We start from the raw sequence: 17,849 nt of genomic DNA, 5'->3' as shown, positions 1-17,849 counted from the left end.
TAACCTGACTTAGTTACACCAGCTCTGTCAGGAGGAATGGGCCAAAATTCACTCAACTTATTGTGGGGAAGCTTGTGGAAGGCTACCTGAAACGTTTGACCCAAGTTAAACAATTTGAAGGCAATGCTACCAAATACTAATTGAGTGTATGTAAACTTCTGACCCACTGGGAATGTGATGAAAGAAATAAAATCTGAAATAAATAATTCTCTAGTATTATTCTGACACATTCTTAAAATAAAATGGTGATCCTAACTGACGTAAAACAGGGCATTTTTACTCAGATTAAATGTCAGGAATTGTGAAAAACTGAGTTTAAATGTATTTGGCTAAGGTGTATGTAAACTTCCAACTTCAACTGTTAATTAATAAATCAATTGATAGCAACAGAGTCACACATTGTAGAAGATTACTTCCCCAAACAAAGTCCAGCTTTTGAATGTCATAGAGACAAACCAAAGCTATCTGTAATATTCACAATAGATTGTGATTAAACTAAAACCTTCACTCAGCAGTGGCCCAGGGTGGTCTACGACACAGGTCTATGGTGTCACCTATGCCGGCATCGGTTAGAATCCGGCCTGCTGCCCTCCGGCCTATATCTTTCCTCCCTGTCACCCTCTCTGTTCAGTGAAGTCAGAACAAAAAGAAAAAACCTTTTTGCTCTGCATTTGATCTCCAAGCAGATGTCCATATTATCAGGGAGGGGTTTCTGCAACCAAATTGCGCCCTTATCGCCCTCGTGCAACAATATTTGCAAACACAGAAAGGGGCCTATAGGGAATGAGACTTTCAACAGGTCAAGGTGCCATACCTGTCCAACCACGTGACCTGTCAGAAGAAAAACTCCTGGTCATGTGTTTGGTTTATATCTACTTTGATTAAATATAAGGATTTATATTCATCTACTGTCATTGAGTATGCACACTAATAACTCTATTAAACTGATTGTCATGTAAACACCTTACTCTGCTGATCTTCAGCGTACGCCGGTTAAAACATGGTTTTCTGAGCAATCTTTCAAATGATTATTATTATATAAAATAGGCTTCCCAAAAAGAAAGTTTATTTCAAAACTGCCGATTTTCTGCATTTATCAAAGTCCCATCAGGTAGTCTGATTTCAGATGTGTCCATGTAAAACAGGATTATTTGGGAAATCGTTATTCTTGCAAAGCATGTAAACGTTTAAATCAAACTTATATTAAAATCGGGAATATTCACAATAATCGTATTATTGTGTGCATGTAATCATACTCATTGCCTTTCAGTTTTCTAAATAAGCAGTGCGCACACTCATGCTGAACCCCCCCACTAGACTGACAGGACACAGAAGTACTCAAATTACTTTAATACAGTGGAATCTTTGTTCAGTAGCCCTCTGCCAAACAAAATAAGTAATTACAAACAAAATATTACATTTGTCTCCTAAAACATTCTCTCAATTTCTTTTAAACATTTTAAAATCACGTTTTCTATAATTGTATATATTCTTTTATGTAAGACATTCATATTTTTTGCACAACCTATACAGTTCAATAAAGATTGCATGGCGTGGGAATGGTTCCTGTAACTCTAATGATCAGAAGGAATACTGATCAGAGATCCCGCCTCTCCAAGGATGAACCAGAGTGGATCTCTTATTTTAATCTGACCATTCAGAGTATAATCTAGATGGCATCATAATCTGACCAACTGAATTACATCAATCGATGTACATAAAAAAAAAACCATTTCTCTCGATAAGAGAAATAAAAACCCGAACAGTAAATTAAAACCATTTAAAGGAGGAGGAGTACAGCACATCCTCCTCAGTTTGGGGAGAGACCTGAAGGTTCTTTGCAGAAAGAATGAGTGGACAAGAGAAGATGGAGAATAGTTCACAGGTCAGTGGCGAGTCCGAACTAGTAGAGACAATAGAATCCAACGGAATTCAATGGGATCCAACGGAACTCAATAGAACCCCAATGGAATCTAATAACACTACTCCAGGACCACACGTTGTTGTGTATGTACAAGGTGTTGTTGATCATATGTTTTCATTCATTTCCTTGTTTCAAAGCATCGTTAGAGACCATGTCAGTTATCACAGCGATTTGTGTCTTCACAATACAAGCAGTTAATTGGTCTCGACTTGGATTTGTTTTTGAATGTCGATTTCTTTCAATTCTAAAAATGTACAATATTAACACATTACCTATACATCCCACATGAAATTGCTGTTAAATCAACTATTTATATATATATTATTTTGCCACACCTCCCCCCACCTTATATATATATATATATATAGAGGGGTCTGTCTGTCTATTTGAGGAGGGGGTCGGACGGTGGTCCGGTAGGGGGGTAATGACAGGGGGCGGTGCAGGAGCAACAGCAGCATCACCACCCACCTAAAAGGACATTCAGCAGTCATAAACCAACACCTGAACTGTTCTGTACTAAAGTCTGTATGGCATACTGTAGTGTACTACACCTGTACTGTTCTGTACTAAAGTCTGTATGGCATACTGTAGTGTACTACACCTGTACTGTTCTGTACTAAAGTCTGTATGGCATACTGTAGTGTACTACACCTGTACTGTTCTGTACTAAAGTCTGTATGGCATACTGTAGTGTACTACACCTGAACTGTTCTGTACTAAAGTCTGTATGGCATACTGTAGTGTACTACACCTGTACTGTTCTGTACTAAAGTCTGTATGGCATACTGTAGTGTACTACACCTGTACTGTTCTGTACTAAAGTCTGTATGGCATACTGTAGTGTACTACACCTGTACTGTTCTGTACTAAAGTCTGTATGGCATACTGTAGTGTATAGTATGTTTACCCCCAGACAACCTCCACCATTCTAGAACTCTCCTTGGAACATTCTGTAAACCCCACACTGAAAGTTATCTTCTTATTCAGTAACCCCAAAGATCCTCACTTCCACCCATCTTCCCTTAAATCTCTCTATGACTTGACCTCAACTTCCTTTACCAGTTCTATAACCGCACCCTCTCGTATCACTCTGTTCACATACACCATGCCCCATAGGTGGGGGGGTCAGGAGGGGGGAGGGGATATTTGAAGGATGGAGATAAAAAGGTGAAGGAGAGCGAGAAAAGAGAATAGAAATGGTGAATATGGATCATGTGAGATCCACTATCATGAAGTGTTTACGTCTGTTTGTACAGTAAGTGCCAGCATCCCTGTGAAGTCACATGATCATGGCAAAGTGCTGTTGTCATTGGATCAAAATGGCCGTCCAAACCAGAGACTGACAGGGACGTGACTGATTAAAACCCTAGCAAAGTTTTCTGCAATGTTCCAAACTAGCATACGGAACAACTCCCCTGCTAAATGCATCCGTCACGGTCTGAAAACAGTGGCGAACACAACTTATTATAACCAGTTTATAAGCATCCTGACGTTTCAGGTTTGTGACATACTGCATAAAGACTAATCAAGTAAAGGATTGCCAAACGTAAAGTGCTTAAAAAAAATAAAAAAGTGACTAAGTGTGTGTGTGGATGTCTATGTCAAACAGCATGACAAGAGCAGACGTGGTTCGCCACTATTACACTATGGCACAGCTACAGTACCTTCTAGCACAGTCTCCTGTCAGTCGATACCAAGGATGGGCAACTTTAATGGGGTGGGGGGGGCCACAAAAAAAAAAAGAAAGAAAGCGGAACTCATCATGAGGGGCCACAGTGCCTTGTGGGTCTACGTACCCACAGCCATACACACATACACACAAGCAGTAAGAGATATTGGTTTCCCCTATGACTCCCAACCTAGTGTACTGTATCCACTGTGTATGATACCTGTATATGCATGGCTGTGTGACAATGTAACAGTTGGGTGTGTGTGTGCACGCACGTTCGGTCAGGTGTATGACAAGTGTGTTTAGTTCACTCCAGCTGTGGGTGTTTGTGACTCTCAGATGTGTATACACACACACACACACACGTATCATCGCTGTCTGATGAGAACCCCGTAGGCCCATCTCCAAAACAGACACTTCAAGAAATGGACAAAAAAAAAATAGTTCTATTTTTAACGAACATATAATTACCAAACTTCAGGAGCTATTTTAAACATATGTTCTTAGTCGTAGAGTCATGAAATATTCAGAGGCTATTGAGAGAAGTTACTGCATTCAATACAAATGTTTTGGGATAAAATGGAGTTACAAGGTTTTCATCAGACAGCAACGGTATGTATATCTGCAGTATGTCTTCAGTTAATAATCATCATTTGGTGTCTGTTTATATCGGTCCTATGTCACACGTACCAGTGTTACACGTGTGTGAATTGGAAATGTGTTTTTTGCACATCCCAACTCTCCCTGAGACGCCCTCGGAGAGTGGGGTCACGGCTAGGGTCAGCCATTATCAACGGCGACCGAAAGCAATTAGGGTTAAGTGCCTTGCTCAAGGGCACGTCGACAGATCCACCCCCCCCCCCCCCCCCCCCCCCCCCCCAACTTGTCGGCTTGGGGATTTAAACTAGAGACCTTTCGGTTACTGACCCAACCCTCTAAACGCTGTCTAGGTGTGTGTGTAGGTGTCTGACAGGTGTGTGTGTGTGTGTCTAGGTGTATGACAGGTGTGTGTGTGTGTGTGTCTAGGTGTATGACAGGTGTGTGTGTAGGTGTCTAGGTGTATGACAGGTGTGTGTGTGTAGGTGTCTAGGTGTATGACAGGTGTGTGTGTGTAGGTGTCTAGGTGTATGACAGGTGTGTGTGTGTAGGTGTCTAGGTGTATGACAGGTGTGTGTGTGTGTGTAGGTGTCTAGGTGTATGACAGGTGTGTGTGTGTGTGTGTCTAGGTGTATGACAGGTGTGTGTGTGTGTGTGGGTGTGTCTAGGTGTATGACAGGTGTGTGTAGGTGTCTAGGTGTATGACAGGTGTGTGTGTGTGTGTGTGTGTGTGTCTAGGTGTATGACAGGTGTGTGTAGGTGTCTAGGTGTATGACAGGTGTGTGTAGGTGTCTAGGTGTATGACAGGTGTGTGTGTGTGTAGGTGTCTAGGTGTATGACAGGTGTGTGTGTGTGTAGGTGTCTAGGTGTATGACAGGTGTGTGTGTGTGTAGGTGTCTAGGTGTATGACAGGTGTGTGTGTGTGTAGGTGTCTAGGTGTATGACAGGTGTGTGTGTAGGTGTCTAGGTGTATGACAGGTGTGTGTGTAGGTGTATGACAGGTGTGTGTGTAGGTGTCTAGGTGTATGACAGGTGTGTGTGTAGGTGTCTAGGTGTATGACAGGTGTGTGTGTAGGTGTCTAGGTGTATGACAGGTGTGTGTGTGTGTAGGTGTCTAGGTGTATGACAGGTGTGTGTAGGTGTCTAGGTGTATGACAGGTGTGTGTAGGTGTCTAGGTGTATGACAGGTGTGTGTAGGTGTCTAGGTGTATGACAGGTGTGTGTGTGTGTGTGTGTCTAGGTGTATGACAGGTGTGTGTGTCTAGGTGTATGACAGGTGTGTGTGTGTCTAGGTGTATGACAGGTGTGTGTGTGTCTAGGTGTATGACAGGTGTGTCTAGGTGTATGACAGGTGTGTGTGTGTCTAGGTGTATGACAGGTGTGTGTGTGTGTGTAGGTGTATGACAGGTGTGTGTGTAGGTGTCTAGGTGTATGACAGGTGTGTGTGTGTAGGTGTATGACAGGTGTGTGTGTGTGTAGGTGTATGACAGGTGTGTGTGTGTGTAGGTGTATGACAGGTGTGTGTGTGTGTAGGTGTATGACAGGTGTGTGTGTGTGTAGGTGTATGACAGGTGTGTGTGTGTGTGTAGGTGTATGACAGGTGTGTGTGTGTGTGTAGGTGTATGACAGGTGTGTGTGTGTCTAGGTGTATGACAGGTGTGTGTGTGTGTAGGTGTATGACAGGTGTGTGTGTGTGTAGGTGTATGACAGGTGTGTGTGTGTGTAGGTGTATGACAGGTGTGTGTGTGTGTAGGTGTATGACAGGTGTGTGTGTGTGTAGGTGTATGACAGGTGTGTGTGTGTGTGTAGGTGTCTAGGTGTATGACAGGTGTGTGTGTGTGTAGGTGTCTAGGTGTATGACAGGTGTGTGTGTAGGTGTCTAGGTGTATGACAGGTGTGTGTGTGTAGGTGTCTAGGTGTATGACAGGTGTGTGTGTAGGTGTCTAGGTGTATGACAGGTGTGTGTGTGTCTAGGTGTATGACAGGTGTGTGTGTGTGTGTAGGTGTCTAGGTGTATGACAGGTGTGTGTGTGTGTAGGTGTCTAGGTGTATGACAGGTGTGTGTGTAGGTGTCTAGGTGTATGACAGGTGTGTGTGTGTAGGTGTCTAGGTGTATGACAGGTGTGATCCGTTGGAGATCTGAGAGGTGATGCTGGTGCTCATGCTCAGAGCCTGTTCGCTCCGCCCCCCTCCTGACGTCGACGCCCTCCTTATAGCCTGGGGGCTGTTCCTGGCCCCCACCGCCCCTCCCGCACTCCCCCTCTGACTCCCCCCTCCAGAGGGCTGGTGCAGACTCCAGGGAGGGGGGCCCCCAGCGAGTACAGGGTGACCCCACGGCTGCTGGGAGCTGGACCCCCCCTGGTGGTGGCTGTGACCATGATGAGACAGTCCGGACCCCCCTCCTCCCCACCCCCCTGGGCTGCCCTGTGTGTCTGAGCCCTGCAGGTTAGACAGGACCATGTTGCTGAAACCTAGTCTCATGGACTCTGAGTCAAAGGCCTCTATCTCTCTGGCCTGGCGCTCCAACAGGGACCTGATACGCTCCACACGCTCTTTCTGCAGAGACAGCATCTCCTCCTCAATCTGGAGACACACACAAACAGAGAGAGAGATGGGGACGAGAGACCGTCAGAAACACACAGCGATGCCAACACCAACTATATCACACACACACACCCCTATATCACACACACACACCCCTCGTCCCTACCTTGTGTTCCAGAAGAGCCCTGCGGAGCGACACTCTCTGCTCCAGATCCTTCCTCTCTCTGTCGTGCTGGGCTTCTGTCTGCATCTTGATCTTACTCTGATAGGCGTTCAGCAACTCCAACTCCTGCTGCAGCTGCATCCTCAGCACCTGACACTCCCCTTCCTGGGCCTCGTCCAATCGCAGCTGGGGAGGGAGAAGTGTGGACAGAGGGCATGGGGACAAAACAAAGGTGGAGACCAGTAGTAAATAGATCTGAAATCATTGGATAGTTTTAGCAATATGCTACAAATTAGAGCTGCACGATATGGGCAAAAAAGAAATGTAGATTTGTTTTTACTTGCGACGTAGATCAAAACACTTGGAGGGATAGAAATAGAATGATGAAGCAAAGTGGAAACCAGCATCGTTCTTGTTTGGAACAATCATTTGACCGAACAGAACACCAAGAAAACTGCATCTAACAGCGAGGAGGATAAACAGCGCTGCTTGATTGACAGGGGGCGGGGCTTGGTGTCTGTGGGAAAGCAGTCGCAAGACGCTACAACTATTTAAAAAAAATGATGCAGCATTTAAACAATTTCATGCGATATGGATCACTTGCAATATGGATTGCACATGTCAATATTGCGATTTTGACGTGAATTTGATTAATTATGCAGCCCTACCACAAACAGTAGCCCCTTGGGGTTAGGACTAGGGATTGAACATATTTTTATTAAGTCTTCCCGAAAAGTCGTTTTTAATTTGCCTGTGTTTGATACATGTTTAGAGAGACAACAGTGTGTGCGTGCATGTGGTACTCACAGCCTGTGTGGACAGCATGTTGTTGATAGAGTGGTCATACTGCTCGGCCAGGATGGCCAGTTTCCTGGTCTGCTCCTCCTTCAGCCTCTTGAGCACCGCCTTGTGGTCGGCCTTGGGAGTGCTCTCCAACAGGTGGTTCCTCAGGGCCTTGTACTGACGCGTCTGGATCTTACATGTGTCCTGGAACTGCTTCTTAATCTGCATCTCCTTAGACTGGGGGAGGGAGTGGGGGACCGTAAAATAGGGGTGTGGGTGTGGGGTATGTGTGTATGCCAGTGTCGGTGTGTTCCTGACCTTTAAACTCTTGGGCTGCTGTCGGACCTCCATGACGTGTTTGCGTCTCAGCTCTCTCTCCCTCCTCTTGTTGTACTCCAGCTGATTGGTCAGTTCTGTCTGGTGCTGTGTCCTGATAAGCTCCGCTCTCATCTTCTGGATGGTTCCCAGATGTCTGAACTCCAGCTCCTGCATCGACTCGTGATGTCTGAGCAGCATGGCATGTTCAAAGTCCTTCTGGGTCTGACGCTTATTCAACTCCTAAGAGAGAGGGAGAAGAATAGAGATGGAGAGATTGTTTGACAAGTAATACAATAATAATTTAGTGTTTCACACTTGTACAGTTGTGTTTTTTACGCATGTTTTAAATGGAAATGTGTTTTTTTGCATATCCCAACTCCCAGAGACACCCTCGGGGAGTGGGGTCATGGCCAGGGTCAGCCTGGCGACCCTGGAGCGCAGACAGATTTTTCCCATTGACTGCTCGGGGATTCGAACTAGCGACCTTTCAGTTACTGGTCCAACACTCTAACCGTTAGGTTACCTGCCTCCCTATGTGGGGGGAGGGTGAAGGGGAGAGGAGGGAGAGAGATGGAGGCAGGAGGAGAGAGGGGTTGAAACAGATGGAGGACAGGTAGAAAGGAGAGCATGAATGAAAAGTGGTAAGGGGATAGAGGGAGGGGAGAGAGGGGTTGAAACAGAAATGGAAGAGAGGGTGTTAAGAGAGGAGAGGATGAAAGAGAGCATGAAAGATAATAAAATAAATGATTTGAGAAAGGAGAGGAATGTTCACACAAGACAGCTCCATGTGTTGAGCGATAACCTGTCATGTCCTTTGGAGGTGAATAGGAATGATGTGTGTTTGCCGTGTGTGTACCTCTCGTGCCAGGTCCTGCTCCACGTTGTGCCTGGCAATGAGTATCCTCCGTTTGAAGCGTCGACACTCCAGCTCCAGGTACTGCCGCTGTCTCCTCAACAAGTTGGCTTCCTCCTCAGCCTGACAAATTACATCAAACTTTACTTAACAGTGTGGCTCAGTTGGTAATGGATCTTGCAACACCAAGGGTTGTGGATTCGATTCCCGCTCAGGAATGACTAAGTTGCTTTGGATAAAAGCGTCTGCTCTGGTATATATTGTATAATATCTTATATAGTACATTTTGTACCATAAAAATGCCATACAAAGTACTTCACATACATCAATTAATAATACAAGAAAAACACCATACATTTCTAGACAGATACATGAAGTACAACAATAGCAGAAGTCTCGAGGTATTGCTGGTCTGAGGTAGAATACAGTTTATCTACCAAGAGAGTTCTCATCTATATTATTCGTAGCCTTCTATTTACCACCACAAACCAAATGGTGGAAAAAGTAACCAATTGTTCTCAAAGATGGTGACGATAGAGATGGCAGCGTCGCTTCTAGTCCTTAGGAAACTGCAGTATTTTTTTGTTCATTTATTATTTCTTACATTGTTAGCCCAGAAAACCTTAAGTGTTATTACATACAGCCGGGAAAAACTATTGTATATCAGAGAGACGTCAACTTACCAGAACAACCAGCACTACGACCAGGAATACGACTTTCCCAAAGCGGATCCTCTGTCTGCACCTCCCAGGGCATTCAAACTAATTCCAGAGGCCGACTCAAAACAACGCCGCCGGAGGAGAGGGTGCCGGAGCGGTCTTCTAGTGAGGCTTCGGATGTGCACACACCACCCAGCGATTCAGAGTATATTACTCGATATTGTCCAGTCCCTAGCTAACAAAGTTGATGAAATTAGAGCAAGAGTTGCTTTCCAAAGAGATATCCGGGATTGTAACATACTCTTTCACGGAAACATGGCTAGCGGGGGACATGCTGTCGGAGTCAGTACAGCAAACGGGATTTTCAGTGCATCGCGCCGACAGGAATAAACATATCTCTGTTAAGAAGAAGGGCGGGGGTGTATGTTCCATGATTAACGACTCATGGTGTAATTGTAACAACATACAGGAACTCAAGTTCTTTTGTTCACCTGACCTAGAATTCCTCACAATCAAATGCCGACCGTATTATCTCCCAAGAGAAATCTCCTCCGTTCTTGTCACAGCCGTGTATATCCCCCGCAAGCGGATACCAAGACAGCCATCAAGGAATTTCATTGGACTTTATGCAAACTGGAAACCATATATCTGGGGATTTTAACAAAGCTAATTTGAGAACAAAGCTACCTAAATTCTATCAGCATATCGATTGCCGTACATGAGCGACCACTGCTACTCTAACTTCCGCGATGCATTACAAAAAGAAAACCAGCCCCGACGCAAACATCGACGTCTTGCTTCCAGACAAATTCAACAACTTCTTTGCCCGCTTTGAGGACAATACAGTGCCACCGACGCGGCCCGCTACCAAAGACTGTGGGCTCCCCTTCTCCGTGGCCGACGTAAGTAAAACATTTAAACGCGTTAACCCTTGCAAGGCTGCCGGCCCAGACGGCAACCCTAGCCACGTCCTCAGACCATGCGCAGACCAGCTGGCTGGTGTGTTTACGGACATATTCAACCAATCCCTATTTCAGTCTGCTGTCTCCACATGCTTCAAGATGGCCACCATTGTTCCTGTTCCCAAGAAAGCAAAGGTAACTGAACTAAATGACTATCAGTCATTGCACTCACTTCTGACATCATGAAGTGCTTTGAGAGACCATGCAAAGATCACCCTACCTGTCACCCTAGACCCACTTCAATTTGCTTACAGCCCCAATAGGTCCACAGACGATGCAATCGCCATCACACTGCACACTACCCTATCCCATCTGGACAAGAGGAATACCTTTGTAAGAATGCTGTTCATTGACTACAGCTCAGCATTCAACACCATAGTACCCTCCAAGCTCATCATTAAACTTGAGTCCCCCGGTCTGAATCCCTCCCTGTGCAACTCGGCCCTGGACTTACTGATGGGCGGCCTCCAGGTGGTGAAGGTAGGAAACAACATCTCCACTCCACTGATCCTCAACACTGGGGCCCCACAAGTTTGCGATCTCAGCCCCCTCCTGTACTCCCTGTGGCCATGCACGCCTCCAACTCAATCATCAAGTTTGCAGACGACACTACAGTGGTAGGCTTGATTACCAACAACAACGACGAGACAGCCTACAAGAAGAAGGTGAGGGCCCTCGGAGTATGGTGTCAGGAAAATAACCTCTCACTCAATGTCAGCGAAACAAGAGATGGTTGTGGACTTCAGGAAACAGCAGAGGGAGCACCCCCTATCCACATCGACGGGACAGCAGTGGAGAAGGTGGAAAGTTTTAAGTTCCTCTGTGTACATATCACCGACAAACTGAAATGGTCCACACACACACAGTGTGGTGAAGGCGCAACACCGCCTCTTCAACCTCAGGAGGCTGAAAAAATTTGGCTTGTCACCGAAAACCCTCACTAACTTTTACAGGTGCACAATCGAGAGCATCCTGTCGGGCTGTATCACCCCCTGGTACGGCAACTGCATCGCCCACAACTAGTGATACACCGATATGACATTTTTGGCCGACACCAATATTTTCCTTGACAAAAAAACCCCGATACACATTTTTGCGGCCTTTTAAGCATTCTAGTACAGTTAAATAGTTAACACACACACATGGACGCAGCGGTCTAAGGCACTGCATCTCAGTGCAAGAGGCGTCACTACAGTCCCTGGTTCGAATACCGGACGTGATTGGGAGTCCCATAGGGCGGCCCACAATTGGCCCAGCGTCGTCCGGGTTTGCTGTGAGATGTTACCCCACTCTTCCACCAAGGCACCTGATAGTTCCCGGACATTTCTGGAGGGAATGGCTCTAGCCCTCACCCTCTGATCCAACAGGTCCCAGACGTGCTCAATGGGATTGAGATCCGGGCTCTTCACTGGCCATGGCAGAACACTGACATTCCTGTCTTGCAGGAAATCACGCACAGAACGAGCAGTATGGCTATTGTCATGCTGGAGGGTCATGTCAGGATGAGCCTACAGGAAGGGTACCACATGAGGGAGGAGGATGTCTTCCCCGTAACGCACAACGCTGAGATTGCCTGCAATGACAACAAGCTCAGTCCGATGATGCTGCGACACCCCGCCCCAGACCGTGATGTACCCTCCACCTCGATCCCACTCCAGAGTACAGGCCTCCGTGTAACGCTAATTCCTTCGACGATAAACGTGAATCCGACTATCACCCCTGGTGAGACAAAACCACGACTTGTCAGTGAACAGCACTTTTTGCCAGTCCTGTCTGATCCAGCGACGGTGGGTTTGTGCCCATAGGCAACACTGTTGCCGGTGATGTCTGGTGAGGACCTGTCTTACAGCAGGCCTACAAGCCCTCAGTCCAGCCTCTCTCAGCCTATTGCGGACAGTCTGAGCAATGATGAAGAGATTTTGCGTTCCTGGTGTAACTCAGGCAATTGTTATTTCCATCCTGTACCTGTCCCGCCGGTGTGATGTTCGGATGTACCGATCCTGTGCAGGTGATGTTACACGTGGTCTGCCACTGCGAGGACGATCAGCTGTCCGTCCTGTGTCCCTGTAGCGCTGTCTTAAGCGTCTCACAGTACGGACATTGCAATTTATTGCCCGGCCACATCTGCAGTCATCATGCCTCCTTGCATAGTAAAAAAGGTTCCAAGAGTGTGCAAGGCAAAGGGTGGCTACTTTGAAGAATATCACATATAAAATATATTGACTTGTTTAACACCTTTTTGGTTACATGATTCCATATGTGTTATCTCGAAGTGCCAACGACTTCCATATTATTCCACAATGGTACTAATATTATATATATTATATATATATGCCTTTTGCTAAGGCACGTTCACGCAGATGAGCAGGGACCCTGGGCATCTTTCTTTTGGTGTATCTCAGAGTCAGTTGAAAGGCCTCTTCAGTGTTCTAAGTTTTCATAACTGTGACCTAAATTGCCTTCCGTCTGTAAGCGTCTTTACGACCGTTCCACAGGTGCATGTTCATTCATTGTTTATGGTTCATTGAACAAGCATGGGAAACAGTGTTTAAACCCTTTACAATGAAGATCTGTGAAGTTATTTGGATTTTTACCAATTATCTTTGAAAGACAGGGTCCTAAAAAAGGGACGTTTCTTTTTTTTGCTGAGTTTACTTAAGTAGTACTTTAAAGTATTTTTTTTAAGTACTTTACACCACTGCCACAAACCGATGCTGGCACTAAGACCGCACTCAACGAACTGTATAAGGCCATAAGCCAACAGGAAAATGCTCATCCAGACGCGGCGCTCCTAGTGGTGTGGGACTTAAATCCGTTTTACCTCGTTTCTTCCAGCATGTCACATGTGCAACCAGAGGGGGAAAAAAACTCGACCTTCACTCCACACACAGAGATGCATACAAAGCTCTCCCTCGCCCTCCATTTGGCAAATATGACCATAATTATATCCTCCTGATTACTGCTTACAAGAAAAAACTAATGCAGGAAGTACCCGTGACTCACTCAATACAGAAGTGGTCAGATGATGCAGATGCTACGCTACATGACTGTTTTGCTAGCACAGACTGGAATATGTTCCCGGGATTCTTCCAATGGCATTGAGGAGTATAACACCTCAGTCACCTTCTTCATCATTAAGTGCATCGTACATATCCCAACCAGAAACCATGGATTACAGGCAACATCCACACCGAGCTAAAGCCAAGAGCTGCCGCTTTCAAGGAGCAGGACACTAATCCGGATGCTTATAAGAAATCCTGCTATGGCCTCAGACAAAGCGTCAATACAGGACACGCTGATCCTCAACACTAGGGCCCCTCAGGGGTGGATGCTTAGTCCCCTCCTGTACTCCCTGTTCACCAACGACAGCATGGCCAAGCACGACTCCAACACCATTTTTAAGTTTGCTGACGACAACAGTGTTAGGCCTGATCACAGACAATGATGAGACAGTCTATAGGGAGGTCAGAGACCTGGCAGCGTGGTGCCAGGACAACAACCACTCCCTCAATGCCAGCAAGACAAAGGAGCTGATCGTGGACTACAAGAAACGGAGGGCCGAGCACATGCCCATCCACATCGATAGGGCTGTAGTGGAGCGGATTAAGAGTTTCAAGTTCCCTGGTGTTCACATTGTAGCGGTATTAATTCGAGAAAGGTAAAGAAGATTTTGTTCGGGCGCCAGGCAGGTATTAACCCTGCCGAAAGGAAAATAGTAGAACAGCGAGAGTACCACTACCAGACCCACACACATCAACAGAAGAGACTGCCTAGAGTGTAGCCTGTTGACCAGATAGCCAGCGGAGAGAAAAAAGAATACACACCCTATAGATCCCACATCACATCAGTCCTTCCACAATTCTTGGTAACCCCCACCAAACATACCTCATATAACAATAATGGCAGAGCAAATAAACAGCAACTTCATACAATAATGAATGAACCCAGTCATCACACAGAGGATTTGCAATAGTTTGTATTTTCTTCCTGGGAAGGAGTGCAGAGGGTATGAATGTGTGGTGTTCATATACACACTAGTCCAGCTCCAATGAAACTTCAATGTATTTAGGAAATAGAGTCGGTTGCAGTGTAAAGCACTGGAACATAGCGTGAAGAGAAAGAGAGAAAGAGAACAAGAGAGGGCTTAGCTGTGGTCTTGAGGGTGCAGGTATCCGGTCTGACTGTCCGATGGTATGTTGGGTTGTAGTTGAACGCTTCACAACAATGTTGCTACTAATCCCTTTGATCCATAACCATCGCGGTCCCAAATGAGAACAACCACGTCGTCGAGCGATCACACCGAGGATTGATCCAAAAAACTGTACAACCACATACAGTGAAGACAAACAAAAAAACCTCTGCAGCATAGCACACACAAACCAAACTGTCGCGCCAACAAGAGCTCTCCCCAATAGAGCTTAACGAGCTCTTTTATCTCCTCCTTCCTACTGCTCATGCGCTCTTAAAGTGGCAGCGCACTTAAGTGCAGGATTTCGCCACACTCCTCCCCCCATGAAAAAACAAAGCCTGTAGAAACAGAGGATGCAGGCTTTGACAAGTTAATGTTCCTGCAATCCAAAACCAGGGAAGTCCTCATCATCAGAGTCCTCCACGAAAAGTTCCTGCAGGTGTTGCTTTTGCCTGCGATCCAGCTCTTCTGCCGTAGGGTAGCAAGGCTTTAGGTCAACAACATGCACCGTCCTGACATCTTCCCCAGTGTCCTCCAAACAGACCAAGTAGTTCACTGGTCCCAACTGCTGCACTACACGGTATGGGCCTTTCCATCTCGAAGCTAGCTTGGCAGTGAACTTCTTAGATGCCTTCGACAGATGATGGGAACGTACCCAGACACGAGACTGGGGTGGGAAACACACGTCTCGTCTATGTTTATCATCGTTTCTCAGCTGTCGTTGTTTGGCTTTGGTTTTGCTGGCCTCCACTCTGGCTAGCAAGGTGTGGTGGTGTTGTACGGCATCAAACGCTGGGCAGTCAGGTGAAACATTAGAACTTTGCAAGACTCTGTCCATCGGACCTTTTAGTGGTCTTCCCAGGTGGAGTTCAGCGGGAGTGACCCCAGAAGTCTCCTGCACGGCAGAGTTCAGTGCAAAGCGAAATTCAGGAAGATGCTGATCCCACCTTGTGTGCTGATCCCCCACGAATGAAGCAATCATCCCCTTCAGGGTACGGTTTACCCTCTCGGTCAGGTTGGTCTGAGGATGGTAGGCTGTGGTCAGCTTGGCAATTACACCCCAGTAGGTACAAAGCTCTTTGTATATTCCTGATATGAACTGCGGACCTCGGTCCGAGAGGATTTGGTCTGGAATTCCGAATCTGGTAAAGACCTCCCGTCGCAGAATTAGATCAATGGCTGATGCAGTGGCTTTGCGGAGTGGAAACAACTCCACCCAGTGTGTGTAGTAGTCCACTACCACCAATAAAAATTCATTCCGGGTTCCCCGGCTGGGAGGAAAAGGTCCCATGAGGTCAATTCCCAACATTTCATTTGGATGGTTTACCACGGTCTGCTGCATTTTTCCAGCAGGTCTGCCAATGTCTGGTTTGTATTTCTGGCAGACTTCACACTGCTGTACAAACTTCCGAGTATCAACCCACATGCCTGGCCAGTAAACCACCTCTTGTAGTCTTCGATACGTCTTAAAAACTCCAAGATGGCCACTCATGGGGTTAGCATGATAAGCTTGGATTATCTGGTCACTCAATGTAGAGGGAATGAAGACGCGATAATGGGAGCTGTGTATTCCCTCTCCTCTTGGAGTTTTTCGATACACTTTATCCTGAATTATGCTATACTTATCATTGAAACGACTCTTTGAGTCTTCTTCAGACAGACTCTTGTGGATCGCCATGATGGCAGCATCCTTCTGCTGTGCCCTCCATACACTCTCATCATCCAGAGGAAAGGAATCATCCAGACACTTAGCGGTAGTGTAAGTGCTGCACAAGGGAGGACAAACATTGGCAGTCTCTGTAATCCGAGAAAGGGCATCTGGTACAACGTTCAGTTTTCCTTTTCGATACTCAATGATGAAGTCAAACTTCTGCAGTCGGATAGACCAGCGAATAAGACGGCTGTTGGTCTTGCCTGATGCCAGAACCCACTGCAGAGCAGCGTGGTCTGTGACAACGGTGAAGATCTTCGCCTCCAAGTAGTAGCTCCATTTCTCCAAAGCCCAGACCACAGCGAGGCACTCCCTTTCAGTCGTTGAATAATTCCTCTCGGCTGAATTAAGGGTGCGACTTGCATAGGCAAGAACTTCTTCTGTTCCAAGTCCTGTTTGTTGAGCCAAGACGGCTCCAAGTCCTGTTTGACTTGCATCCGTGTACACAATGAAATGAGCATTCAAGTTAGGATGTCCCAGCACTGGAGGAGTAATGAGACTGTTTTTGAGTGCTTCAAATGCACTTTGGCATGCAGAGGTCCATTGGAATTTCACACCCTTCTTCTTAAGGTGGTTGAGGGGTTCGGCGACCTTTGAAAAGTCAGGCACAAACCTGTGGTACCATCCAGCCATACCCAAAAAACGCTGAACAGCCTTGAGGGATGTGGGAATTGGGAATTCCTGCACGGCTGCAACTTTGGCTGGATCTGCATGGATACCTTCAGCATTAACCACATGACCAAGGAACTTGAGTTCTAGCAAACAGAAACGACACTTCTTCAAGTTCAAGGTCAAACCTGCAGCCTTTAGTCTGTCGAAGACGGACTGTATGTCTTTCAGATGATCCGCGACAGAGGAAGAGTAGATTATGATGTCATCCAGATACACAAGACAATTTCTACCCCTCAGATCTCCCAGGACAGTCTCCATCAACCTTTGGAAGGTTGCTGGAGCATTCTTCAAACCAAAAGGCATGACTTTGAAGGAGTACAAACCAGCAGGGGTTACAAAGGCAGTCTTGTCCTGACTAGCGGGATCCATTGCCACCTGCCAATAGCCACTGTTCAGATCCAGATGACTAAAGATAGATGCTCCTGCCAGATTCCAATATGTCATTTATGTTTGGTAGAGGGTAGGCATCGCTTTCTGTTATGGCATTCGGCTTCCTGTAGTCCACACAGAATCGATATCCACCATCTTTCTTAGGAATCAGGACAACCGGAGAAGCCCATCCGGAAAAAGACGGTTCCACAATTCCATTCTCCAACATGCTTTTGAGCAGTTCATTGAGGATTGCCAGTTTGGCGGGGGACAACCTGTAGGGACGCTGCTTAATAGGGACATCATGCCGGGTATAGATTTTGTGTTTGAAGATGGTTGTACGGCCGAGTGTAAGAGTGCAGACCTCACTGTTCATCTCCAACATCTGGGAGAGCTTCCACCTTTCCTCATCCGACAGACATGCCTGTTCCACTGC

General features: G+C 46.3%; 1 protein-coding gene across 1 annotated transcript in view; it reads right to left on the bottom strand.

Moving 5' to 3' along the window:
* Window positions 1-6,222: 6,222 nt before the first annotated feature.
* The window catches only part of LOC120021131 (serine/threonine-protein kinase TAO1-like), a 59,934-nt gene continuing 48,307 nt past the window's right edge, over window positions 6,223-17,849 (bottom strand). The window contains exons 15-19 of the mRNA XM_038964770.1: window positions 8,855-8,974; window positions 7,999-8,238; window positions 7,705-7,917; window positions 6,901-7,083; window positions 6,223-6,773 (exon numbers count right to left, since the gene is read on the bottom strand). Of these exons, the coding sequence (XP_038820698.1) occupies window positions 6,297-6,773; window positions 6,901-7,083; window positions 7,705-7,917; window positions 7,999-8,238; window positions 8,855-8,974 (1,233 nt within the window). The 3' untranslated portion in view covers window positions 6,223-6,296. The remainder of the gene's footprint in view (window positions 6,774-6,900; window positions 7,084-7,704; window positions 7,918-7,998; window positions 8,239-8,854; window positions 8,975-17,849) is intronic.

The sequence above is a fragment of the Salvelinus namaycush genome, chromosome 26 (genome assembly GCF_016432855.1).
Source record: "Salvelinus namaycush isolate Seneca chromosome 26, SaNama_1.0, whole genome shotgun sequence".
In the NCBI taxonomy this organism is placed as follows: domain Eukaryota; kingdom Metazoa; phylum Chordata; class Actinopteri; order Salmoniformes; family Salmonidae; genus Salvelinus; species Salvelinus namaycush.
This window is presented reverse-complemented; position numbering and strand designations above follow the sequence as displayed.